Here is a 21,338-nt window from a genome sequence, read left to right as displayed (position 1 = left end):
GAAAAATAAAAACATGTTTCAGAACAATTAAAAAAAGCAAAAGAGTTCTCTTGCTAGTCTGGAAGCAAAACAGCCATGTTGAGATAGGAGGGGCCACATGGCAAGACCTGAGAAGCATCTCCAGGCGCTGAGAGCCATCCCCAGCTGACAGCAAGAGAACAGGGACATTAATCACACAGCTCCAAGGCACTGAATTCTGCTAACAACCATGTGATCTATGCAGGGGACCCTGAGCCCCAGATGAGATTGCAGCCTCAGCCAATACTTTGATTTCAGCTTGGTGACACCCTGAGCAGAGGACTTAGCTAACCAGTACCTAGATCCCTGACCCACAGAAACCATGGGATAAAGACATTTCTGTTATTTAAAATACATAGTCTCCTCTTCCAATTCAGTGGAAGCATTGTTGTATCCCCTGGCGGAAGCATTCCCTTATTGGATACCAAGATCTCCAAACCAGCAGAGCTCAAAGTTGTCAGGACAGGAAGCAAAAAGTCTGCAAAGGGTTATTAGATGTGATAGAGAAGCCACTCTCACTTCTGCCACTTGTATCCTGGCTATAGGAGCAAGAACACCATGTAATGCTTTCTGATCCAAAGCATATACTGCACCTGTAGGACAGAACCCCATTCTTGCAGGATATTGTCTACCAACCTTGGTAAGCCATTTCCCCTAAATGAAAGGGGAACTAGATCATGCATGCTGCAGCGAAGATCCCACATACCACAATTAAGGCCCGGCACAGCTAAATAAATAAATATATAAACAAACAAATATTTAAAAGAATATATATATATAAAAGAAACAATGTTGTTTAGAATGTGAAGTGGTGGATAAGGCATTCTTGTGTGTCCATGGATGATAGTGCTAGCAGAAGCATTATGCGCAGGGAAGGCAAATCTGTATCCAGAATACATGTCTATTTCCGTGAGAACGAATCTCTGTCCCTCACGATAGAAGTCCAGTGTAATCAGCCTGCCACTAGGTGACTGGCTTGTCCCCTTGGGAATGATGCCATTTTAGGGACTCAATGTCGGACTCTGCTGTTGGTCCATTAGGCAGTCAGCAGTTGCTCTAGCCAGGCCAGCCTTAGTAAAAGAAATTACATGCTGTTGAATCCATACACAACCTCCATCCCTGCCACCGCAGCCTCTTTGTTTGTGGGTCTATTGAACTAGCACAGGAGTGCTGGGGAAAGAAGCTGACTCACATCCACAGTGAGTTATTTTGTCCATCTCATCATTAAGAGCCTCCTGTGCAGTGGATGTCCTTTCGCAGGCATTCACATGGGCCACAAATACCTTCACAGTCCATACCAATTCAGAGAGATCTTAACTAATGTTCTGGCCACCACTCAATATGTCCTTAATCCCAGTCCCCATTTGTCACAATTTTTACCCACCTTGGTTAACTTCTACCTATCTTCAATATTATTTCATCTAGACCCCTTCTCACCCACTTTTCCTTTCCAGGTTATTCGGAAGCAAATTCTAGACATCCTATCACTTTATCTTGAATATTTCTGTCTCTAAAAAAGTGCTATTTTAAAGTAACCTCAATACCACTTCGCACCAAAACCAAAAATCATTTGATAACAAATGTCTATCAATGTTTAAATGTCCTGAACTATCTCAAGCAACCATATAAAGTCCAAACCTTGAAATGAGTTAATATCTATTAAATCTCTTTTAATCCATGTTTTTTCTTTTGTTGCAGTATATTTGTTGAAGAAATCCTGTTGTCTTTCAAGTTTCCCATAGTCCTGATTTGCTGATTACAATCCTGACGTCAATTAACATATTCTTCCTAAAATTTAATGGTTATATCTGGAGGCTAAATCAGATCCAGGTTTGATTCTTTTGCAGAACAACTTCTTGGGTGGTGTTATGTGCTTTCCTTAGCGGGCATGTAGTTTTTCTCTCATTTTGGAATGTTATCAGTCATTGATAATCATTGCTAAAGCCCTTAAAACATGCAGGGTTGAAAAGGGTGATATCCTATCACTTTCTTCATTTGCTATCTATACCAATATATGATATCACTATAAAATACACACACACACACACACACACACACACACACACACACACAGAGTCTATAGAGAAATTTTCCTTCATCAACCATTTGGTTACCCATAAATATAGTTCATGTAGAGAAAGCAGAACAATTGCTTTGCCTTTTTTCCCAGATTTCAAACCATTCAAGTATCATCTTCATTGATGCTTAAATCGTATCATCTTTACCAGTGGGAACCAATCCATGTTGGCTCTTGGATCCTGCTGAGTTGTCATTCATAGTTGCCAAGATGTTCTGGGCTCATATTGTGCATTTCCTGCCCCAGAGCTGAGATCACCCATTTCTGCAAGGAGCCTTAGATCCTTTTAGTAGGAAATGGTATATAGAGATCACAATCTGGGCATTACTAGTTTGGTCATTATTTCTAGGTCTTCTCAGTAAACAAAGTTAGAGATTCTATTGTTATCATTTTATAGCTTTATTTAAGATAAAGTAACTTACGTGTTCATACTGACACTTCCAAGTCAAGCCCAGGATATGCATATCAGTCTTATATCTGACTTCCTTCATCATGAATGCTTTCTGATCACCTCAGCCAGAAGTGATAGGTCTTTCTTTGAATTATAACAACTTTTGTTGCAATCAGCATATTCGTCTTTGATTTATGTTATTTTTGTGTATATCTTAGTTTCCCTACCAAATGGTAATCACTTTGAGGCCAGAGTCCCCGTCCTTTTACTCTTTGTTAAATAAAGATAAAATTTCTAAAGTGCTCGTGTATTTCCTGATACATAAATATCTCTTTCTCTTTGAATCCCTCAAAATATGGAACAGGACTATACATGTACTAAATATAAAGTATGATTGTTAAGTGGATAAATACAAAATCAGGTTTTGTATTTATCCTCAACTTTCCAGATATAAAGTACCAGAATCCCTCATTTTAGTGGCAGTTTCATTAAAGATATTAAAGTTGTTTGAAATAAGTTTTATTTCACAGATATAAAATAATTCTGAACATTTACAACTTGTACAAAGACTGGTAGCTTTTATATTTTAAAAAGTGCTACACTAAGAGAACAGGAAAGAAATGAAGACCACAATAACATTCCAAATTATGGGTTCAGGGAATGGGAATATGAAGTAAGTAGTTTAATCAGCTACAAATCCCAAAACCAGTTTTGAGTGAAGGAAAATGAATAATACTGCATCTAAAAACAGTGTGAAATCACACTTTGGTCTGTAAACACGTTTAGTTTTGTTTTTTCATTCAGATGTACACATAAAAATTATAGAAGGTGTCACTAAAATGAACCATTCAAAGGTACAATACAAAAGAGGTAGGGAACAAAAATGAAAGGATTTATTTTGGTAGTTCTTCAATAATGATGCGAGACACTGAATTCCACCCCGTGGAGGCATCTCCTTTTGGGTAATCTGAGCAAGTTCCAACCCAGATAGCAATGTCCACTAGTCCGGCACCAATTCCTTCACAGAGTCCTTCCACTGCAAAACAAAGGTGAGAATTACAAATCTCTTTAGAACAAAAAGCAAAAACCTTTAGCTCAATTGTATAACTTCAGCAAGCTAGGTTAAATCTATTTAATGTACAGTGAATTAAAAATGCTAATATTTAATAAGGATCTCATAAAGATTAAGTTATTTTTTTCTTAAGCACATAAGTATTTTTTAAAGATGTATACATATCCATTCTATGAAATAAGCTTCACGGGGAATTTTCTTAGAGGTTTCAACCATAAAGGCAACTGTTTAGTTATAGAGATGACCTAAAACAAAAAAAGCAATTTATTTGACTAAACAAAGGAAGTCTACATTTTTAGAAGCCAAGACTTTGACATGATATGTAAGTCTTTTTTAAAGAAAGCCCCTTCCAACACTTACCTATATACACTTCACGGTATTCAACTAGGAAAAAAAGGACTTTTATAACATCAAAAGAAATTCTAGCATAATCATTATATCAGTCCCTCAATCTGGAATCCCATTTTACACAGAATTTCCTCACAGTGAAAAAAAGTAAGTAAATCTTGATTTTTCTCTTTGTTTTTATGCTTTACAAACATGTGCCTTTTCACAGGTCCTCTGGACTTTCACATACAAAATATATAAAACTTGCATTCCTTCTTATCAAGGCTCTTCTTCAACATTAAAAAAAAATTCCCCCAGTGTTGATTTTAATAGGCAAAAGGTACGACTCCTTTGATGTTTGTGTCAGGGGAAAAGGTTGGCAGATTGGCAGATTCTTTAAGGAAATGGGTCCTGACATATAAGCAGAGTAGGGATGACCGCATGTGACTGGTTAGTTTTCCTGTCTGATTGAGGTTAGTGCATTTGAGCTGAGCCAGGGGCTGCAGGCCTAAAGCAATCTGCTTCCACCAGCTGTGACATCAGTGAATTGAAGGCAAGTCCCTCTGAATCTAGGGGCCTGTGACTTGTTCAGGCCCCTTTCAAAGTTCGGAGAACTAAGCAATGCGTGCCCACAGTCCCATTTAATCTAGATTTCTCAGTATCATACTGGGTGAGAAAGCCTGGAAACCTGCATGTTCTCCCAAGGTCTTGCATCCATGGCCTAGAAATTTGTTCATTTCATCTCATAGGAGGTCAGACAAGCTTGGGTTTAGCATCAGCCTCACATGGGGAGAGTCAAACGGTCACGTCTTGGTCCTTAACAAATGAAATAATGTTTTTTGAATAAATGAACATTTTTGCTGTGATAAGGTAGTATTGCAGCTTATTAAGCACCTAAAATATGTAAGATTAGGGGTTCTCAACCTGTTTTCCTCCTAGATCCAGATAAGAAGATGACATCTTAACATATGTCAGAGAAAAAGATGGCGGCGAAGTAGAGGGACGTGGAATGCATCCCTCTCCACAGATGCATTGGGAATGCACCGAAGGACGCAATAATTCCCACAGAGAACCAGCTGAACACCAGCAGACGGCCTCGGACACCAGAAAGGACCGCAAGGATCCCGACATAACCGGTAGGGAGGCATCTACGATGGCTCAAAGAGGGTGAAGCAGCGGAGCTGTGGCAGACGGGAGGGAGTGAGAAACATACAGAGGGTCCGCACCGCAGCTCAGCATTCCCGGACCGAGATGTCGATTCACAGCTGAACAGAGGGGCCGGGAGCAGGAGCGTGGGAACCGGAGAGCTGGTTCAGGGTGAGAAACATTGTTGCCAGTAAGGTGACGGACCGAGAGGACAGGAGGGAAGAGGTCCGCAGCGAGGAGTGCCCGTCCCTGAAAGCTGCCCGGCCATGATGGCTGCTGGATGCTGCAGGCTCACGGGCGGGGCGGGGAGGAGCTGCGGGTGTAGCCTCTCTCTCTCTTTCGGTGCTTCTGCAACAGGCAGTGGAGAGATGCCCTGCGGGCCACCTAAGGCGCTCAGGGATAACAAGCACCCTCAGGCACTCTGGCAGGGCTAGATTAAAACCCCTTGGAACGCCCGCACCAGGGAGGCTGCTGAGAAAAGAAAAAAAAAAAAACAAAAAAACCCGAGAGAGGCCCAACTCTGAGACTTTCTGTTTACACCTGAGCCACTGGCATCCCTCTGCAACAGGCACCTCCAAGCCCGACTGAAACAACAGTGCGCCACTGCACACTCACTCCCAGGGAAAGGAGGCACTACTGTACCCTCTCCCTCCCCACAAACCAACACTTACAGACGAACAATAAAGGAAGCTCTGCTGGTCACAGAATAATGCAAAAAAACCCAAGGTGAGCAGAAGGACACTTACAGCTGAGACTCTAAGGAAACAGAAATATTAGTATCAATCCTATTGAATTGGTCCATTCTGGGATAAGTTCTGGATTTTTTTTCTCTCTCTCTCTTTTTTTTTTTTCCCTTTATTAATTACAATCTTAGTCCTAAGGGATATACAAGTTTTATAACATAATTTTTTAATGCTATTTTTTATTCTATTTTTATTTTTTTGCCTTTTTATATATTTCTATATCTAGCTAAGTTTTTGGTAGTATGGACAATATATCTCTCATACTTTCCTTTCATCCCTATCTTTTATACATTTCTATTCCTTTCTTTTTACTTGCATATTTCCAATCACACTACGCTCTTCTGTTCCCCTTTCTTCCAGCCATTTTAAGTGTATTTTATCTTAACATACTTATAAGCAACACTATCGATCTGCTCAGACTCCTTGCTCTATTCTCCAGATGATGCACTACCTTGGTATTTAATATTAGGTTTTTGTCTTTATCTTAGTTCTTAGTACAATTGTCTAATTTCATTCTGAGAATCTCCATTCTGTCTGCTGGTACTCTAGCTCTTTTCTATATTTGATCCTAGCTTACAAAATCTCCCTGTATTAGTGTTTGTATGTGTAAGGTGTTATTCGTTTGTTTGTTTGCTTTTGCTTTTGTCTCTGATTTGTTCTGTTTCAGTTGTCAATTTCTGTTGGGTTTCTCTTTGAATATCTGATAGCACACTGGGGTTCTGTCAGGTCTTTCCAGAGCCTTATGTCCTAATGGATTCAGTAATTGTGTGTCTTATACATGTATGTGTTTCTTAGACTTAGTATTTGTTTAATCCAATACTTGGACATTAGTCTGAGGCTTGGACAGTCCTCTATAAACACCTCTATCGCCAGGACAAGCAACCCCAAAAGTTTGGACAACCATGAGGAAACAAAGAAACACCATGCAGGCAAAGGAGCAGGAAAAAACCCCACAAGACCAAATAAATGAGGAGGAAATAGGAAAAATGCCTGAAAAAGAATTCAGAGTAATGATAGTAAAAATGATATAAAATCTCGATAATAAAATAGAGAAAGTACAAGAAACAGTTCATAAGAACTCAGAAAAACAAACAGCAATGGATAACAAAATAACTGAAATTAAAAATACTCTAGATGCTATAACCAGCAGAATGACTGAGGCAGAAGAACGAATAAGTGAGTTGGAAGATAGAATGGGGGAAATAAATGCCACAGGCAGGAAAAAGAAAAAAGAATAAAAAGAATAGAAGACAGTCTCAGAGACCTCAGTGATAACATTAAGCGTACCAACATTCGAATTATAGGCATCCCAGAAGAAGAAGAACAAAAAAAAGGGTCTGAGAAAATATTTGAAGAGGTTATAGTGGAAAACTTCCCCAACATGGGAAAGGAAATAATTAACCAAGTCCAAGAAGCACAGAGAGTCCCATACAGAATAAACCCAAGGAGAAATACACCAAGACACATATTAATCAAACTAATGACAATTAAACACAAAGAAAAAATATTAACAGCAGCAAGAGAAAAGCAACAAATAACATATAAGGGAAAACCCATAAGGATAACAGCTGACCTTTCTACAGAAACTCTGCAGGCCAGAAGGGAATGGCAGGATATACTGAAAGTCCTGAAAGAGAGAAACCTACAGCCAAGAATACTCTACCCAGCAAGAATCTCATTCAGATTTGAGGGAGAAATCAAAAGCTTTCCAGACAAGCAAAAGTTAAGAGAATTCAGCACCACCAAACCACCCTCACGACAAGTGCTAAAGGAACTTCTCTAAGTAGGAAACACAAGAAAAGGAAAACACCTACAAATACAAACCCAGAACAATTAAGAAAATGGTAATTGGAACACACATGTCAATAATCACCTTAAATGTAAATGGATTAAATGCTCCAACCAAAAGACACAGACTGGCTGAGTGGATACAAAAACAAGACCCTTCTATATGCTGCCTACAAGAAACCCACTTCAGACCAAGGAATACATATAGACTGAAAGTAAAGGGATGGAAAAAGATATTCCATGCAAATGGAAGCCAAAAGAAAGCTGGAGTAGCAACACTCATATCAGACAAATTAGACTTGAAAGTAAAGACTATTACAAGAGACAAGGAAGAACACTATATAACGATCAAGGGATCCATTCAAGAAGAACATATCACAATGGTAAATATTTATGCCCCCAACATAGGAGCACCTCAATACATAAGGCAAATGCTAACAGCCATAAAAGGGGACATCGACAGTAACACAATAATAGTGGAAGACTTGAACACCCCACTTACATCAATGGACAGATCATCCAAACAGAAAATAAATAAAGACACACAAGCTTTAAATGACACATTAGACCACCTCGACTTCATTGATATTTATAGGACATTCCATCCAAAAACGACAGAATACACCTTCTTCTCAAGTGCACATGGAACATTTTCCAGGATAGATCACATCTTGGGTCACAAATCAAACCTCGGCAAATTCAAGAAAATTGAAATCATATCAAGCATCTTCTCAGACCACAATGCCATGAGACTAGATATCAATTACAGGAAAAAAACTGCCAAAAATACAAACACATGGAGGCTAAAGAATTCACTATTAAACAACCAAGAAATCACTAAAGAAATCAAAGAGGAAATCAAAAAATATCTAGAAACAAACGACAATGAAAACACAACAACCCAAAACCTATGGGACGCAGCAAAAGCAGTTCTAAGAGGGAAGTTTATAGCAATACAGTCCTACCTCTAGAAACAAGAAAATTATCGAATAAACAACCTAACCTTACACCTAAAACAATTAGAAAAAGAAGAACAAAGAAACCCCAAAGTGAGCAGAAGGAAAGAAATCATAAAGATCAGAGCAGAAATAAATGAAAAATAAAGGAAGGAAACAATAGCAAAAATTAATAAAACTAAAAGCTGGTTCTTTGAGAAGATTAACAAAATTGATAAACCATTAGCCAGACTCATCAAGAAAAAAAGGGAGAAGATGCAAATCAACAGAATTAGAAATGAAAAAGGAGAAGTCACAACGGACACCTCCGAAATACAAAACATCATGAGAGACTACTACAAGCAACTATATGCCAATAAATTGGATAACCTGGAAGAAATGGATAAATTCTTAGAAAAATACAATCTTCCAAGACTGAACCAGGAAGAAATAGAAACCATGAACAGACCAATCACAAGTACAGAAATTGAGGCTGTGATTAAAAATCTCCCAACACACAAAAGCCCAGGATAAGATGGATTCACGGGTGAATTCTATCAAACATTTCGAGAAGAGCTAACACCTATCCTTCTCAATCTCTTCCAAAATATTGCAGAAGGCGAAACACTCCCAAGCTCATTCTACGAGGCCACCATCACCCTGATACCAAAACCAGGCAAAGATGTCACAAAAAAAGAAAATTACAGACCAATATCACTGATGAATATAGATGCAAAAATCCTCAACAAAATACTAGCTAACAGATCCAACAGCACATTAAAAAAATCATACACCATGATCAAGTAGGGTTTATCCCTGGGATGCAAGGATTCTTCAATATACGCAAATCAATCAACGTGATACATCATATCAACACATTGAAGGATAAAAACCATATGATAACCTCAATAGATGCAGGAAAAGCTTTTGACAAAGTTCAACATCCATTTATGATAAAAGCTCTCCAGAAAATGGGCATAGAAGGAAATTACCTCAATATAATAAAAGCCATATATGAGAAACCAAAAGCCAACATCGTTCTAAATGGGCAAAAACTGAAAGAATTCCCTCTAAGAACAGGAACAAGACAAGGGTGTCCACTCTCAACATTATTATTCAACATAGTTTTGGAAGTTTTAGCCACAGCAATCAGAGAAGAAAAAGAAATAAAAGGAATCCAAATTGGAAAAGAAGTAAAATTGTCACTCTTTGCAGATGACATGATATTATATATAGAAAACCCTAAAGACTCTACCAGAAAACTGCTAGCACTAATTGATGAGTTTAGTAAAGTAGCAGGATACAAAATTAATGAGCAGAAATCTCTTGCATTCCTATACACTAACAACGGAAGAGCAGAAAGAGAAATTAAGGAAACTCTCCCATTCACCATTGCAACCAAAAGAATCAAATACCTAGGAATAAACCTGCCTAAGGAGGCAAAAGATCTGTAAGCAGAAAACTTTAAGACATTGATGAAAGAAATCAAAGATGACACAAACAGATGGAGGGACATACCATGTTCCTGGATTGGAAGAATCAACATCGTGAAAATGACTGTACTACCCAAAGCAATTTACAGATTCAATGCAATCCCCATCAAATTACCAATGGCATTTTTCACAGAACTAGAGCAAGAAATCTTACGATTTGTATGGAAATGCAAAAGACCCCAAATAGCCAAAGCAATCTTGAGAAGGAAAAATGGAGTTGGTGGAATCAGGCTTCCTGACTTCAAACTATAGTACAAGGCCATAGTGATCAAGACAGTATGATACTGGCACAAAAATAGAAAGGAAGATCAATGGAATAGAATAGAGAACTCAGAAGCAAGCTCAAACACATATGGGCATCTTATCTTTGACAAAGGAGGCAAGAATAAACAATGGAAAAAAGACAGCCTCTTCAGTAAGTGGTGCTGGGAAAATTGGACAGCTACATGTAAAAGAACGACATTAGAACACTTCCTAACACCATACACAAAAATAAACTCCAAATGGATTAAAGACCTACATCTAAGGCCAGACACTATAAAACTCCTAGAGGAAAACACAGGCAGAACACTCTATGACATCCATCAAAACAAGATCCTTTTTGACCCACCTCCTAGAATCAGGGAAATAAAATCAAGAATAAACAAATGGGACCTCATAAAACTTAAAAGCTTTTGCACAGCGAAAGAAACCATAAACAAGACAAGAAGGCAACCCTCAGAATGGGAAAAAATAGTTGCCTATGAAACAATGGACAAAGGATTAACCTCCAAAATATACAAGCAGCTTATTCAGCTTAATACCAAAAAAGCAAATAACCCAATCCGCAAATGGGCGGAAGACCTAAATAGACACTTCTCTAAAGAAGACATACAGATGGCGAACAAACACATGAAAAGATGCTCAACATCACTCATCATCAGAGAAATGCAAGTCAAAGCCACAATGAGGTATCACCTCACACTGATCAGAATGGCCATCATCACAAAATCTGGAAACAACAAATGTTGTAGAGGGTGTGGAGAAAAGGGAACTCTCCTGCACTGTTGGTGGGAATGTAAGTTGGTACAGCCACTATGGAAAACAATTTGGAGGTTCCTTAAAAAACTACAAATAGAACTACCATATGATCCAGTAATCCCACTGCTGGGCATATACCCAAAGAAAACCATAATCCCAAAAGAAACATGTACCATAATGTTTATTGCAACACTATTTACAATAGCCAGGACATGGAAGCAACCAAAATGCCCATCAACAAATGAATGGATACAGAAGATGTGGCATAAATATACAATGGAATATTGCTCAGCTATAAAAAGGGATGAGATGGAGCTATATGTCATGAGGTGGATAGAACTACAGTCTGTCATACAGAGTGAAGTAATTCAGAAAGAGAAAGACAAATATTGTATGCTAACTCACATATACGGAATCTAAAAATGGTACTGATGAACTCAGTGACAAGAACAAGGACGCAGATGCAGAGAACGGACTGGAGAACTCAAGGTTTGGGGTGGGGGGCAGGAGGTGAAGGGGAAGCTGAGACGAAGCGAGAGAGTAGCACAGACATATATATAGTACCAACTGTTTCAATAGATAGCCAGTGGGAAGTTGTTGTATAACAAAGGGAATCCAACTTGAGGATGGAAGATGCCTTAGAGGACTGGGATGGGGAGGGTGGGGGGGACTCAAGGGAGGGTGGGGGGGGAGTTGAGGGAGGGAGGGAATACGGGGATATGTGTATAAAAACAGATGATTGAACTTGGTGTACCCCCCCAAAAAATAATACATTAAAAAATAAAAAAAATAAAAAAAAAAAAAAGAATTATCCACAAAAACTTGCTATGACCTACCATAATAGTGGACTCAAAACTAATCTTAGATCTCTAAAGATCTGAGGCACATTTTACAGCGTCATTCTTCTACATACCAGAAGAAGTGCGATGAATATTAATTGTCGAATTCAGTTCAGGGCTTCCTTGGTCCAAATAAATTATGGCTTCAATAGGAAGAGGTCCAGAACATTCAGCTCCATTGAATGTGAAATACCAACGCTGACAGCATGCGCTTCTGCATTTTAACCGAAGTGAGCCACTGAACAAAACTCTTAGGGCACTGTTTGATCGCATCTTTGTGAATGTACACTCCTATCACAAACACAGAAATAGGGTCAAATTAGCATTTTCAGTTTTAATTAAAATGATGCTTTCAAATTGTATTGTGAATTTTATTTAACTATTCTTTTCCCCAAACTGCATTTAAAAAGCTTAGTTTTTACAGATGGAAAGCACTTCTCTGCAAGATGGATAAGAGACTGATATTAGAAACTCTAGAAAATCGAATTATGGCTTTCTTAGAATTATTCACTCCATTGAAGGTATCTCAGTTTTTACCAAAAACAGCCAGTCTTCAGTATTTTAGACAGAAACAATCTATATAATTACTTTTCTTTTCATTCCAAAATTACTTCCTATGTTCTGGATACTATAGATACAGCAGTAAACAAAACAGAATCCCTGCCCTCATGGAACTTACATTCTAGACTAGCACTGCCCATATATATTACTCTTTCTTTCTTTCTTCTTTTCTTTTCTTTCTTTCTTTCTTTTCCTTTCCTTTCTTTCTTTCTTTCTTTCTTTCTTTCTTTCTTTCTTTCTTTCTTTCTTTCTTTCTTTCTTTCTTTCTTTCTTTCTTTCTTTCTTTCTTTCTTTCTTTCTTTCTCTTTCTTCCTTCCTTCCTTCCTTCCTTCCTTCCTTCCTTCCTTCCTTCCTTCCTTCCTTCTTTCCTTCCTTCCATACTTATTTATTTGGCTGTGCCAGGTCTTAGTTGTGGCATGTGGGATCTTTAGTTGCAGCATGTGGAATCTTTAGTTGCAGCATGTGGCTCTTTTAGTTGTAGCATATGGGATCTAGTTCCCTGACCAGGGATCAAATCCAGGCCCCCTGCATTGGGAGTGCAGAGTCGTAACCACTGGACCACCAGGGAAGGCCCTGACCTGTTTCTTTTTAAGCAACAGGAAACAGTATCAGGAGTAAAGCATAGGTGGCGTTTTTAGACTTTACCTATATGACACAATAATAAGACCCGGGGTTTTTTCCTCTAATTGGTCTTTGCAAAATTTGTTTGTCTACTGGCTCACGGTCCTTCTATCTTTTACCTGTAGAAGGCTCCCAAACTCATTCTGATCACTGCTAAAAGGAACTTGAAAATATATTGTATTAATAATTCAGAGTCCATAGGGAAAGTTTTCAGAGAGAACTCAGCCAGCAACTTTTGATAAACTATAAATAAGCAACCAATCTATCAACATCAAGTGCTTAAAGAAAGAAGTAGGCAATATTTTTAAAAAATGCTTTCTAGGAAATCACATATGAAAATATAACTTGTCATAGTCACCAAGCTACGGAAGCTATATGGAAATTCTACCACACAGAAATCAAGACAGTCTCGAACATTTTTATAGATAATAGAGCAGACATTAAAGAGCTGAGATGAGAAGCAGGGATAATCTACAGATTGCTACTGAGAACCTGAGAGTTTTATGAAAAATCTCTCCTATTTGCCTGGTGGTAGTAGTGGTTAATATCAAAGAATAATATATTGTGGATATGCAGTCATGTGGAGTTCATCAACAAAAGAAGAAAGAGGCTTGAAATAGCACCAGCTTCAACTCCATGCCATCCCAGTGGGCTTGTCAATTAGTTTGGAAGCAAACACTAATCAAAGTGATTGAGTCATTCAGCCAAATGCATTGCCAGACAGGCTATTTTGAGTAATTCTTCTCCCTAAATACTGCAGAATAATTTTAAATGGTCACTATAGTACATCTCTGGTCCATTCTACTTCTCTTAAGCTTAGCAATTTTGAGCTGGGCCTGCTACCCAGAATAAGGACAAATATCAATGGACTTCCTACCTCTAGATTATGCCAATCATGTAGTAATTTCTTGGAGATTTCTTTCTGCCTTTATGTCTGGAGCCACAGCAGAATTTCTTAGACTAACTTAAATTCACTGTAGGACAAGATTGGAAAGTTGCTTAGTGTCCAAAACAGACACCTATGCTCTCCCTTTTTGTTTCCATTTTTAAAAAAGAGTAAGTTAAGTATTATTAGGGTTAAAATAATATGGTGATATAGTTATCTCAGAAATACCTTTATAAAATTAATTCTGAAATATTATCAATTTTTTCATTAATTCTAAGTTAAAAGTCACATGGTACCCATTCCTGAATACTTTTTGTCTTTTAGTAAAAATAAAATAAAATCTCACCTAAAATTACCACTCAACTATGAAAACCTTTAAGTTTTACTTCAACTTTAAAATAATTCAGACTTTACTTACCGCAATTTTTCCAAGATCTATGCCATAATTCAGTGAACTCCATGAACATTGCTTATAGTTAGGCGTCCAGGACTCCTCAAAGACTTCCCTCAGGCATTCCCCCTTTTCTCCTTTGAATCCATCTCGACCTGGGATCCCAGGGGTACCAGGGATACCATTGGCCCCAGGGCTCCCATCTCGCCCAGGCACCCCTGCAGGCCCTTGTAAGCACATGCCATTATACTGCAACAGAAAAAAGAAAGGGGGAAAAACTCCCTTCACTTAAGATTCAAAGACTCAATGTGATTAGAACTGCATTTATTTTGAACCCTTGGGGTCAAGAATTCCTTCATACCATTTGCCCGTGTTCCAGATGAGTTATTTTTCATATATAAAGAATTGATTTTTAAAGTTCTTTCTTTTTTTTTTAAGGACTTTTATTGAGATATAATTGACATACAATAAACTGCATATATTTAAAGTGTACAATTTGGTATCTTTTTTCTTATTAGTAATGTATATATGGCAATCCCAATCTCCCAATTCATCTCACCCCAATCCCCCTCCCACACCCCGCTTTCTCCTCTTGGTGCCCATATGTTTGCTCTCTACATCTGTGTCTCTATTTCTGCCTTACAAACTGATTGATCTGTACCATTTTTCTAGATTCCGCATATATGCGTTAATATATGATATTTCTTTTTCTCCTTCTGATTTACTTCACTCTGTATGACAATCTCTAGGTCCATTCATGTCTCTACAAATGTCCCAATTTCATTCTTTTTTATGGCTGAATAATATTCCATTGTATATATGTACCACATCTTCTTTATCCATTCATCTGTCAATGGACATTTAGGTTGTTTCCATGACCTGGCTATTGTAAATAGTGCTGCAATGAACATTGGGGTGCTTGTGTCTTTTTGAATTATGGTTTTCTCTGGGTATATGCCCAGTAATGGAATTGCTGGGTCATATGATAAGTCCATTTTTAGTTTTTTAAGGAACTTCCATTCTGTTCTCCATAGTGGCTGTATCAACTGACATTCCCACCAACAGTGCAAGAGGGTTCCCTTTTCTCCACACCCTCTCCAGCATTGTTTGTAAATTTTTTGATGATGCCCATTCTAACTAGTGTGATACCTCATTACAGTTTTGATTTGCATTTATCTAATAATTAGTGATGTTGAGCATCTTTTCATATGCCTCTTGGCCATCTGTATGTCTTCTTTTGAGAAATGGCTATTTAGGCCTTCTGACCATTTTTTTATTGGTTTTTTTTTTTTTTTATTAAGCTGCATGAACTGTTTATACATTTTGGAGATTAATCCTTTGTTGATTAGTTTGCAAATATTTTCTCCCATTCTGAGGGTTCTTTTTTCATCTTAGTTATAGTTTCCTTTGCTGTGCAAAAGCTTTGAAGTTTCATTGGGTCCCATTTGTTTACTTTTGTTTATATTTCCATTACTCTAGCAGGTGGGTCAAAAAAGATCTTGCTGTGATTTATGTCAAAGAGTGCTCTTCCTATGTTTTCCTCTAGGAGTTTTATAGTGTATGGCCTTACATTTAGGTCTTTAATCCATTTTGAATTTATTTTTGTGTATGGTGTTAGGGTGTGTTCAAATTTCATTCTTTTACATGTAGCTTTCCAGTTTTCCCAGCACCATTTATTGAAGAGGCTGTCTTTTCTCTATTGTACATTCTTGCCTCCTTTGTCATAGATGAGTTGCCTGTAGTTTATCTCTGGGCTTTCTATCCTGTTCCATTGATCTGTATTTCTATTTTTGTGCCAGTACCATATTGTCTTGATTACTATATCTTTGTAGTATAGTCTGAAGTCAGGGAGTCTGATTCCTCCAGCTCCATTTTTTTTCCCTCAAGATTGGTTTGGCTATTCAGGGTCTTTTTTGTCTCCACACCAATTTTAGGATTTTTTGTTCTAGTTCTGTAAAAAATGCCATTGGTAATTTGATAGGGATTGCACTGAATCTGTAGATTGCTTTGGATAGTATAGACATTTTCACAATGTTGTTTCTTCCAATCCAAGAACATGGTATATCTCTCCATCTGTGTCATCTTTGATTTCTTTCATCAGTGTCTTATAGTTTTCTGGTACAGATCTTTTATCTCCTTAGGTAGGTTTATTCCTAGGTATTTTATTCCTTTTGTTGCAATGGTGAATGGGATTGTTTCCTTAATTTCTCTTTCCGATCTTTTGTTGTTAGTGTATAAGAATGCAAGAGATTTCTGTGTTAATTTTGTATCCTGCAACTTTACCAAATTCATTGATTAGCTCTAGTAGTTTTCTGGTGGCATCTTTAGGATTTTCTATGTATAGTATCATGATCTGCAAACAGTGACTATTTTACTTCTTCTTTTCCAATTTGGATTCCTTTTATTTCTTTTTCTTCTCTGATTGCTGTGGCAAGGACTTCCAAAACTATGTTGAATAGTAGTGGTGAGAGTGGACATCCTTGTCTTGTTCCTGATCTTAGAGGGAATGCTTTCAGTTTTTCACCATTGAGAATGATGTTTGCTGTGGGTTTGTCATATATGGCCTTTATTACGTTGAGGTAGGTTCTCTCTATGCCCACTTTCTGGAGAGTTTTTATCATAAATGGGTGTTGAATTTTGTCAAAAGCTTTTTCTGCATCTATTGAGATGATCATGTGGTTTTTATTCTTTAATTTGTTAATATGGTATATCACATTGATTGATTTGCATGTATTGAAGAACCCTTGCATCCCTGAGATAAATCCCTAAAGTTATTTCTAAAATTTTGGGATTTCTTTCCTATTCTTTTTTTTTTCTTTTGCACAGACTTTACACACACACACACACACACACCAAAGAAGAGGAAATGTTTTCATTTGATGGCTTTTTTTCTACTGCTCACTAAAAGCATACATAAATTTTAAATGGCTGTATTCCAAGGTGGACATAATTTGATATACTGCTTTTTAATTCTAACCCTAGATATTGTAAGGGGACTTGGATTTCAGAATTATACTTTTACAATTTTATGCAAACTATTGCACTATTTGGGGATTGTTATTTCTATTTTTTTCTATCATTAATATTATTGTAATGAAAATCTTTATCCACATAGCATTTTTCTTCTTTTGAATTATTTCCCTAAGATAAATTCTTAGACATATAATTATAAAACAAAATCTTAACTCAGTCTTCTTACACTGACAATATCTCTAAGTTGAATACACACACCTGCTTCGCCTCCTTGTTTTTATATGGAAGAAGTGTTACTAGGGGAACACTTCTGGCCTCCAACCCCACTCAGCCCTCCCTGCCAAGAAGGAGTAAATAACTTCACTGCAGGTGACCATTAGTCTTTAACAGGGTGGCAGTAATCTATCAGACTCTTAAGTGCTAGGATTCTGTCTGTTTTCCTTGGGGGGGGGGGGTGCAGTAGTATCATGTAGGAGTTGAATGATGGATTCTAGAGTCATATTCTCTGGATTTTAATCCTGGCTCCACCACTTATTAGCAATGTGAGACAGAACAAGTTATTCAACATTTCAATGCCTGTTTCCTTATCTGAAACATGGGGGAAAATAATATTCTTGCCTGTAGGAGATTTAAGTGAGATAATCATAAAATGTGCTAGCACAGTGCCTGACACACAGTACTGTCAGCCATGATTATTCTTATTTTTCCCTCAAGACATGTGAGGCAGTGGCCCAGGGCAAATGTGTCCACTCCCTTGAGCGGACCTTACCAGGGACTAGACCTGGGGAAGAGAGCATTAGCAAACCTGCCGGCTAACACACATAAGCCATAAGCCACACATGCCAATATCGTTGCATCGGTGGTAAAGCTGGATCCCCATCTGCCTAATTCTCGTGCCTATCCCTGAATTGGTCCATTATTAGACCCTTCAAACCCCAAACCCAATTCACTTAAATTTTCACTTTAACAATCCCTATTTGTATATGTGATCTAATACTATCATTCTGTATAAATATACTGTCCAATGAGAACAAAAAAATCAAGATTACTCATATATTAAAATAACTTCAAAGCTTATTTTTTAATTTCACCATCTATGATTGGGCATGGTCATAGTATAAAATTCAGTAATGACACTGCCTAGGAAAGATCCTTATGTATGTAGTGTTTGCAAATCAGTCTTCTCACATCACCAATTTGATCTTTATTTTGCCAAATGATTGTTGTGACTTTGACCACTGACATCTTCCTGACTTTAAGGAAAAAAAAAAAAAAGACACTTCTATTTATTTGCTGCCAGAGAAATAATAAGAAACATATTGAACAAAATTGCAAACGTATTCAAAGACTTGCTAAAGTATAAAACACTGTAGTTTGGTTTATTTTATACTTATTTTTCATTTTAGTAGATATACTTTAATTTTATTTGGTAGATTTAAATTGAAATTTAGTAGATATACTTTAATTTTCATTTAATAGATAAGTTACTTTCATTAGCAGATATATGCAATGTTTACACATAGATTTCAACTCGGAAGGGAGAAACAACAAAACTTCTGGTATTCTTTGACTTTTTTTTCACTATTATTCCCCTCAGAGCAAGATGTTACACAAAGTTTTATTTTTCTACATATGAGCAGTTCTCAATGGGAGACAATTTTGTCCCCCAGAGGATACCTGGCAATGTCTGGACACATTTTTGGTTGTCATAACTTGGGAGGGAAGGATTGCTATTGGCACCTAGTGGATAGATGGCAAAGATTCTGCTAAGAAGCCCAGATGCACAGCACCGCCCCCACAACAAAGAATCATCTAGCCCCACATGTCAACTGTGCCATGGTTGAGAATTTTTATTCACCTTTTGTCTAAAAACTGCATTTCTGAGACCACATAATTTTACTCAGTTTGGTTCCACAGATATTACATCTGTCTTTCACTTTGAAATGCTAACCCAGCACATGATTAGTACCAGGTAGGGGTTGCATAAATGTCTGCGGAATGACCTCTTTCTTTCACTGACCACCAGGGGGCAGAGCTTGCTGGACGCTTGAAAGGCAGGCTTTGAAAGCTCCAGTACAAAGAAGCTGCTTTATAGAATCTGTTGAAAACTTACTGACTGTGTGGATTCTTTTTCCCCCTGCAAAACCAAATCCAATCTACAGGATGCACCTGAGCCTGGCTGCACAATAAACTTTTCCAAGTCGGGCTAGAGTTGTGGGGAACCGCAGGTACTGTAAATCCTTGGAGGGAAAGAAAAAAAATTGCTAGCTTTAGAGGGAAAAGGGGTATTTTGTGTATCATAACTACAGATTCATGAAATGCAGACTGCACATGGACTACATTCTTTTGGTAAGTTTTAAACAATTTAGACCCTCAAAATAGAACTGTAGCCTGAACACATAGTCTGCTTTGTGGAGCAAAATTACATAGCACCACACCAAAAAGTGCAGTGTGGAATGGCAGGAATTTTCTTACAGAGCTTTTGAATCTGGGATAGAACTAGCTGCCAGGGAGCTTAGTGTATCAGCTCAGTTTACTATCGCAGCTTAACAAATTCGAAACAGTTTTTTTTTTTTTTTTTATCAATAAATGCCCCCTCTTATGTCCTGCAGTGCCTCTAACCCATATTTGTCTGCTTAAGGATCGAAGTTTATTATATGCCAAGGAATATGGTAATTTTGAAAGGATCATTCTTACTACAGGGCAACAAACCCTCTGGGTTTGTTGACTGTTAGAAGGAAAGAGCTTTAAGCAAACAGACCTTCCCATAGATTAGCCCCTCAGAAAGCACTTGGGCTATTTATTTGCTCTCCTGGAAACTGTCTTCTCCCTTAGTCGGGCTGTGATGCTCCTACCTGGTGGTCACAGGCTGAAGACCCAGGATGTCTGGAAGGGCTGACTGCCCATCTGTCTAAAGAGAAGCATGAAACGGGTCCTTGGAGGGTTAGTGCTGGGCCCCTTCATTTCCTCTTCTGATTGTAAACCCTCTGAACCTTTCCTGGCACAGCTGTGGTCATCCAACAAAGTAAACTGCAGCCCATACTCCCTAGGAAGATGACCCAACATGACTCACTGTCATCAAGTTACAAAGAGTTGGACGGATGCTGGGTGAGGGTTGTTATTCTCTCCCGCTGGCAGACGTGGCCACCAGCCCCAACAAAGGACACGTTGCAAGTCCCTGGCCCAGGCCCACCCAGGGGCTCAGCTAGTCCAAGGTCTCCCAGGCAGCTCCCTGGCCCACGATCTAACCTATGCAAGCTCCTCATTCTACTCTCGTTACAGCCCTAACCCTTTCCATCCCGGCGGCGGGGCGGGGGGGGAGGGGGTCAGAGGTCAGAAATTATCGGGCGACTCCCTGTACTTTGGAGCGTCCCACACGACCCCCCGCGCACCTCTGCTCCGCGATGACCCTCTCATATTAGTCTCCCCTGCGAGTTCCAGGACTCCACTACCCGCATAGCCCAGGTCCTTCTTTACCCGCGGACTCAGACAAAGCGAGACCCCCAGGCGCAAGCAAAACATACACCCCCCAGCCCCGGTCCCGGCTCCGCGGCGCTGTCGCCTCCGCCGGACTCACCAGGTCCACCACCTCCCTCTGCCGGAGCAGAGCCTTCTGCTTCCCCTTGGGGCTCTCGGAGGCGCTCGACGGCGCTCGCAGCTGCAGCAGCAGGAGCAGCAGGAGGCTGAGGAGCCGCTGCGCGGAGGCGGCGGCGGGGCCCTGGGGGCGCATGGCGCGCGGCGGCCCCGGGACGCGCGGAGCAGGAGAGGAGGAGGAGGAGGTGGCGACCCGGGAGCCGGGACGTGATCACAGTCTGGTCCCGCCGCCCTCCGAGGCCACCGCCGGCTGCATCAATGAGCCTTTCACCCGCATGCTTCCCTCCCCCCCCCTCCCTCCGTCACCCCCCTCCCGACCCAGGAGTTTCCATCCGGTAATAGGTTGGAGCCCCCACCTCGAGCCCGAAGTGGGGCGGGCCGACAGCCGGGCCCGCCCCTCCAGAGGCTGCTCTGGCCGCCGGGACCCTGCAAACCGCGTGGATCAGCCGCCTGCAGAGCCGGG

General features: G+C 39.2%; 1 protein-coding gene across 1 annotated transcript; it reads right to left on the bottom strand.

The window, feature by feature from the left end:
- Nucleotides 1-2,988: 2,988 nt before the first annotated feature.
- Nucleotides 2,989-21,133, bottom strand: CTHRC1 (collagen triple helix repeat containing 1). The gene is made up of 4 exons (XM_057736364.1): nucleotides 20,859-21,133; nucleotides 14,336-14,557; nucleotides 11,924-12,140; nucleotides 2,989-3,522 (listed from the first exon to the last, which is right to left on the bottom strand). Exons 1-4 carry the CDS (start codon nucleotides 21,009-21,011, stop codon nucleotides 3,380-3,382), a joined length of 735 nt encoding a protein of 244 aa, XP_057592347.1. The 5' UTR covers nucleotides 21,012-21,133; the 3' UTR covers nucleotides 2,989-3,379.
- Nucleotides 21,134-21,338: the final 205 nt, after the last annotated feature.

The sequence above is a fragment of the Hippopotamus amphibius genome, chromosome 5, assembly GCF_030028045.1.
Source record: "Hippopotamus amphibius kiboko isolate mHipAmp2 chromosome 5, mHipAmp2.hap2, whole genome shotgun sequence".
NCBI lineage: Eukaryota > Metazoa > Chordata > Mammalia > Artiodactyla > Hippopotamidae > Hippopotamus > Hippopotamus amphibius.
The sequence above is the reverse complement of the archived record's forward strand: the minus strand, read 5'-3'. Positions and strand labels throughout refer to the sequence as shown.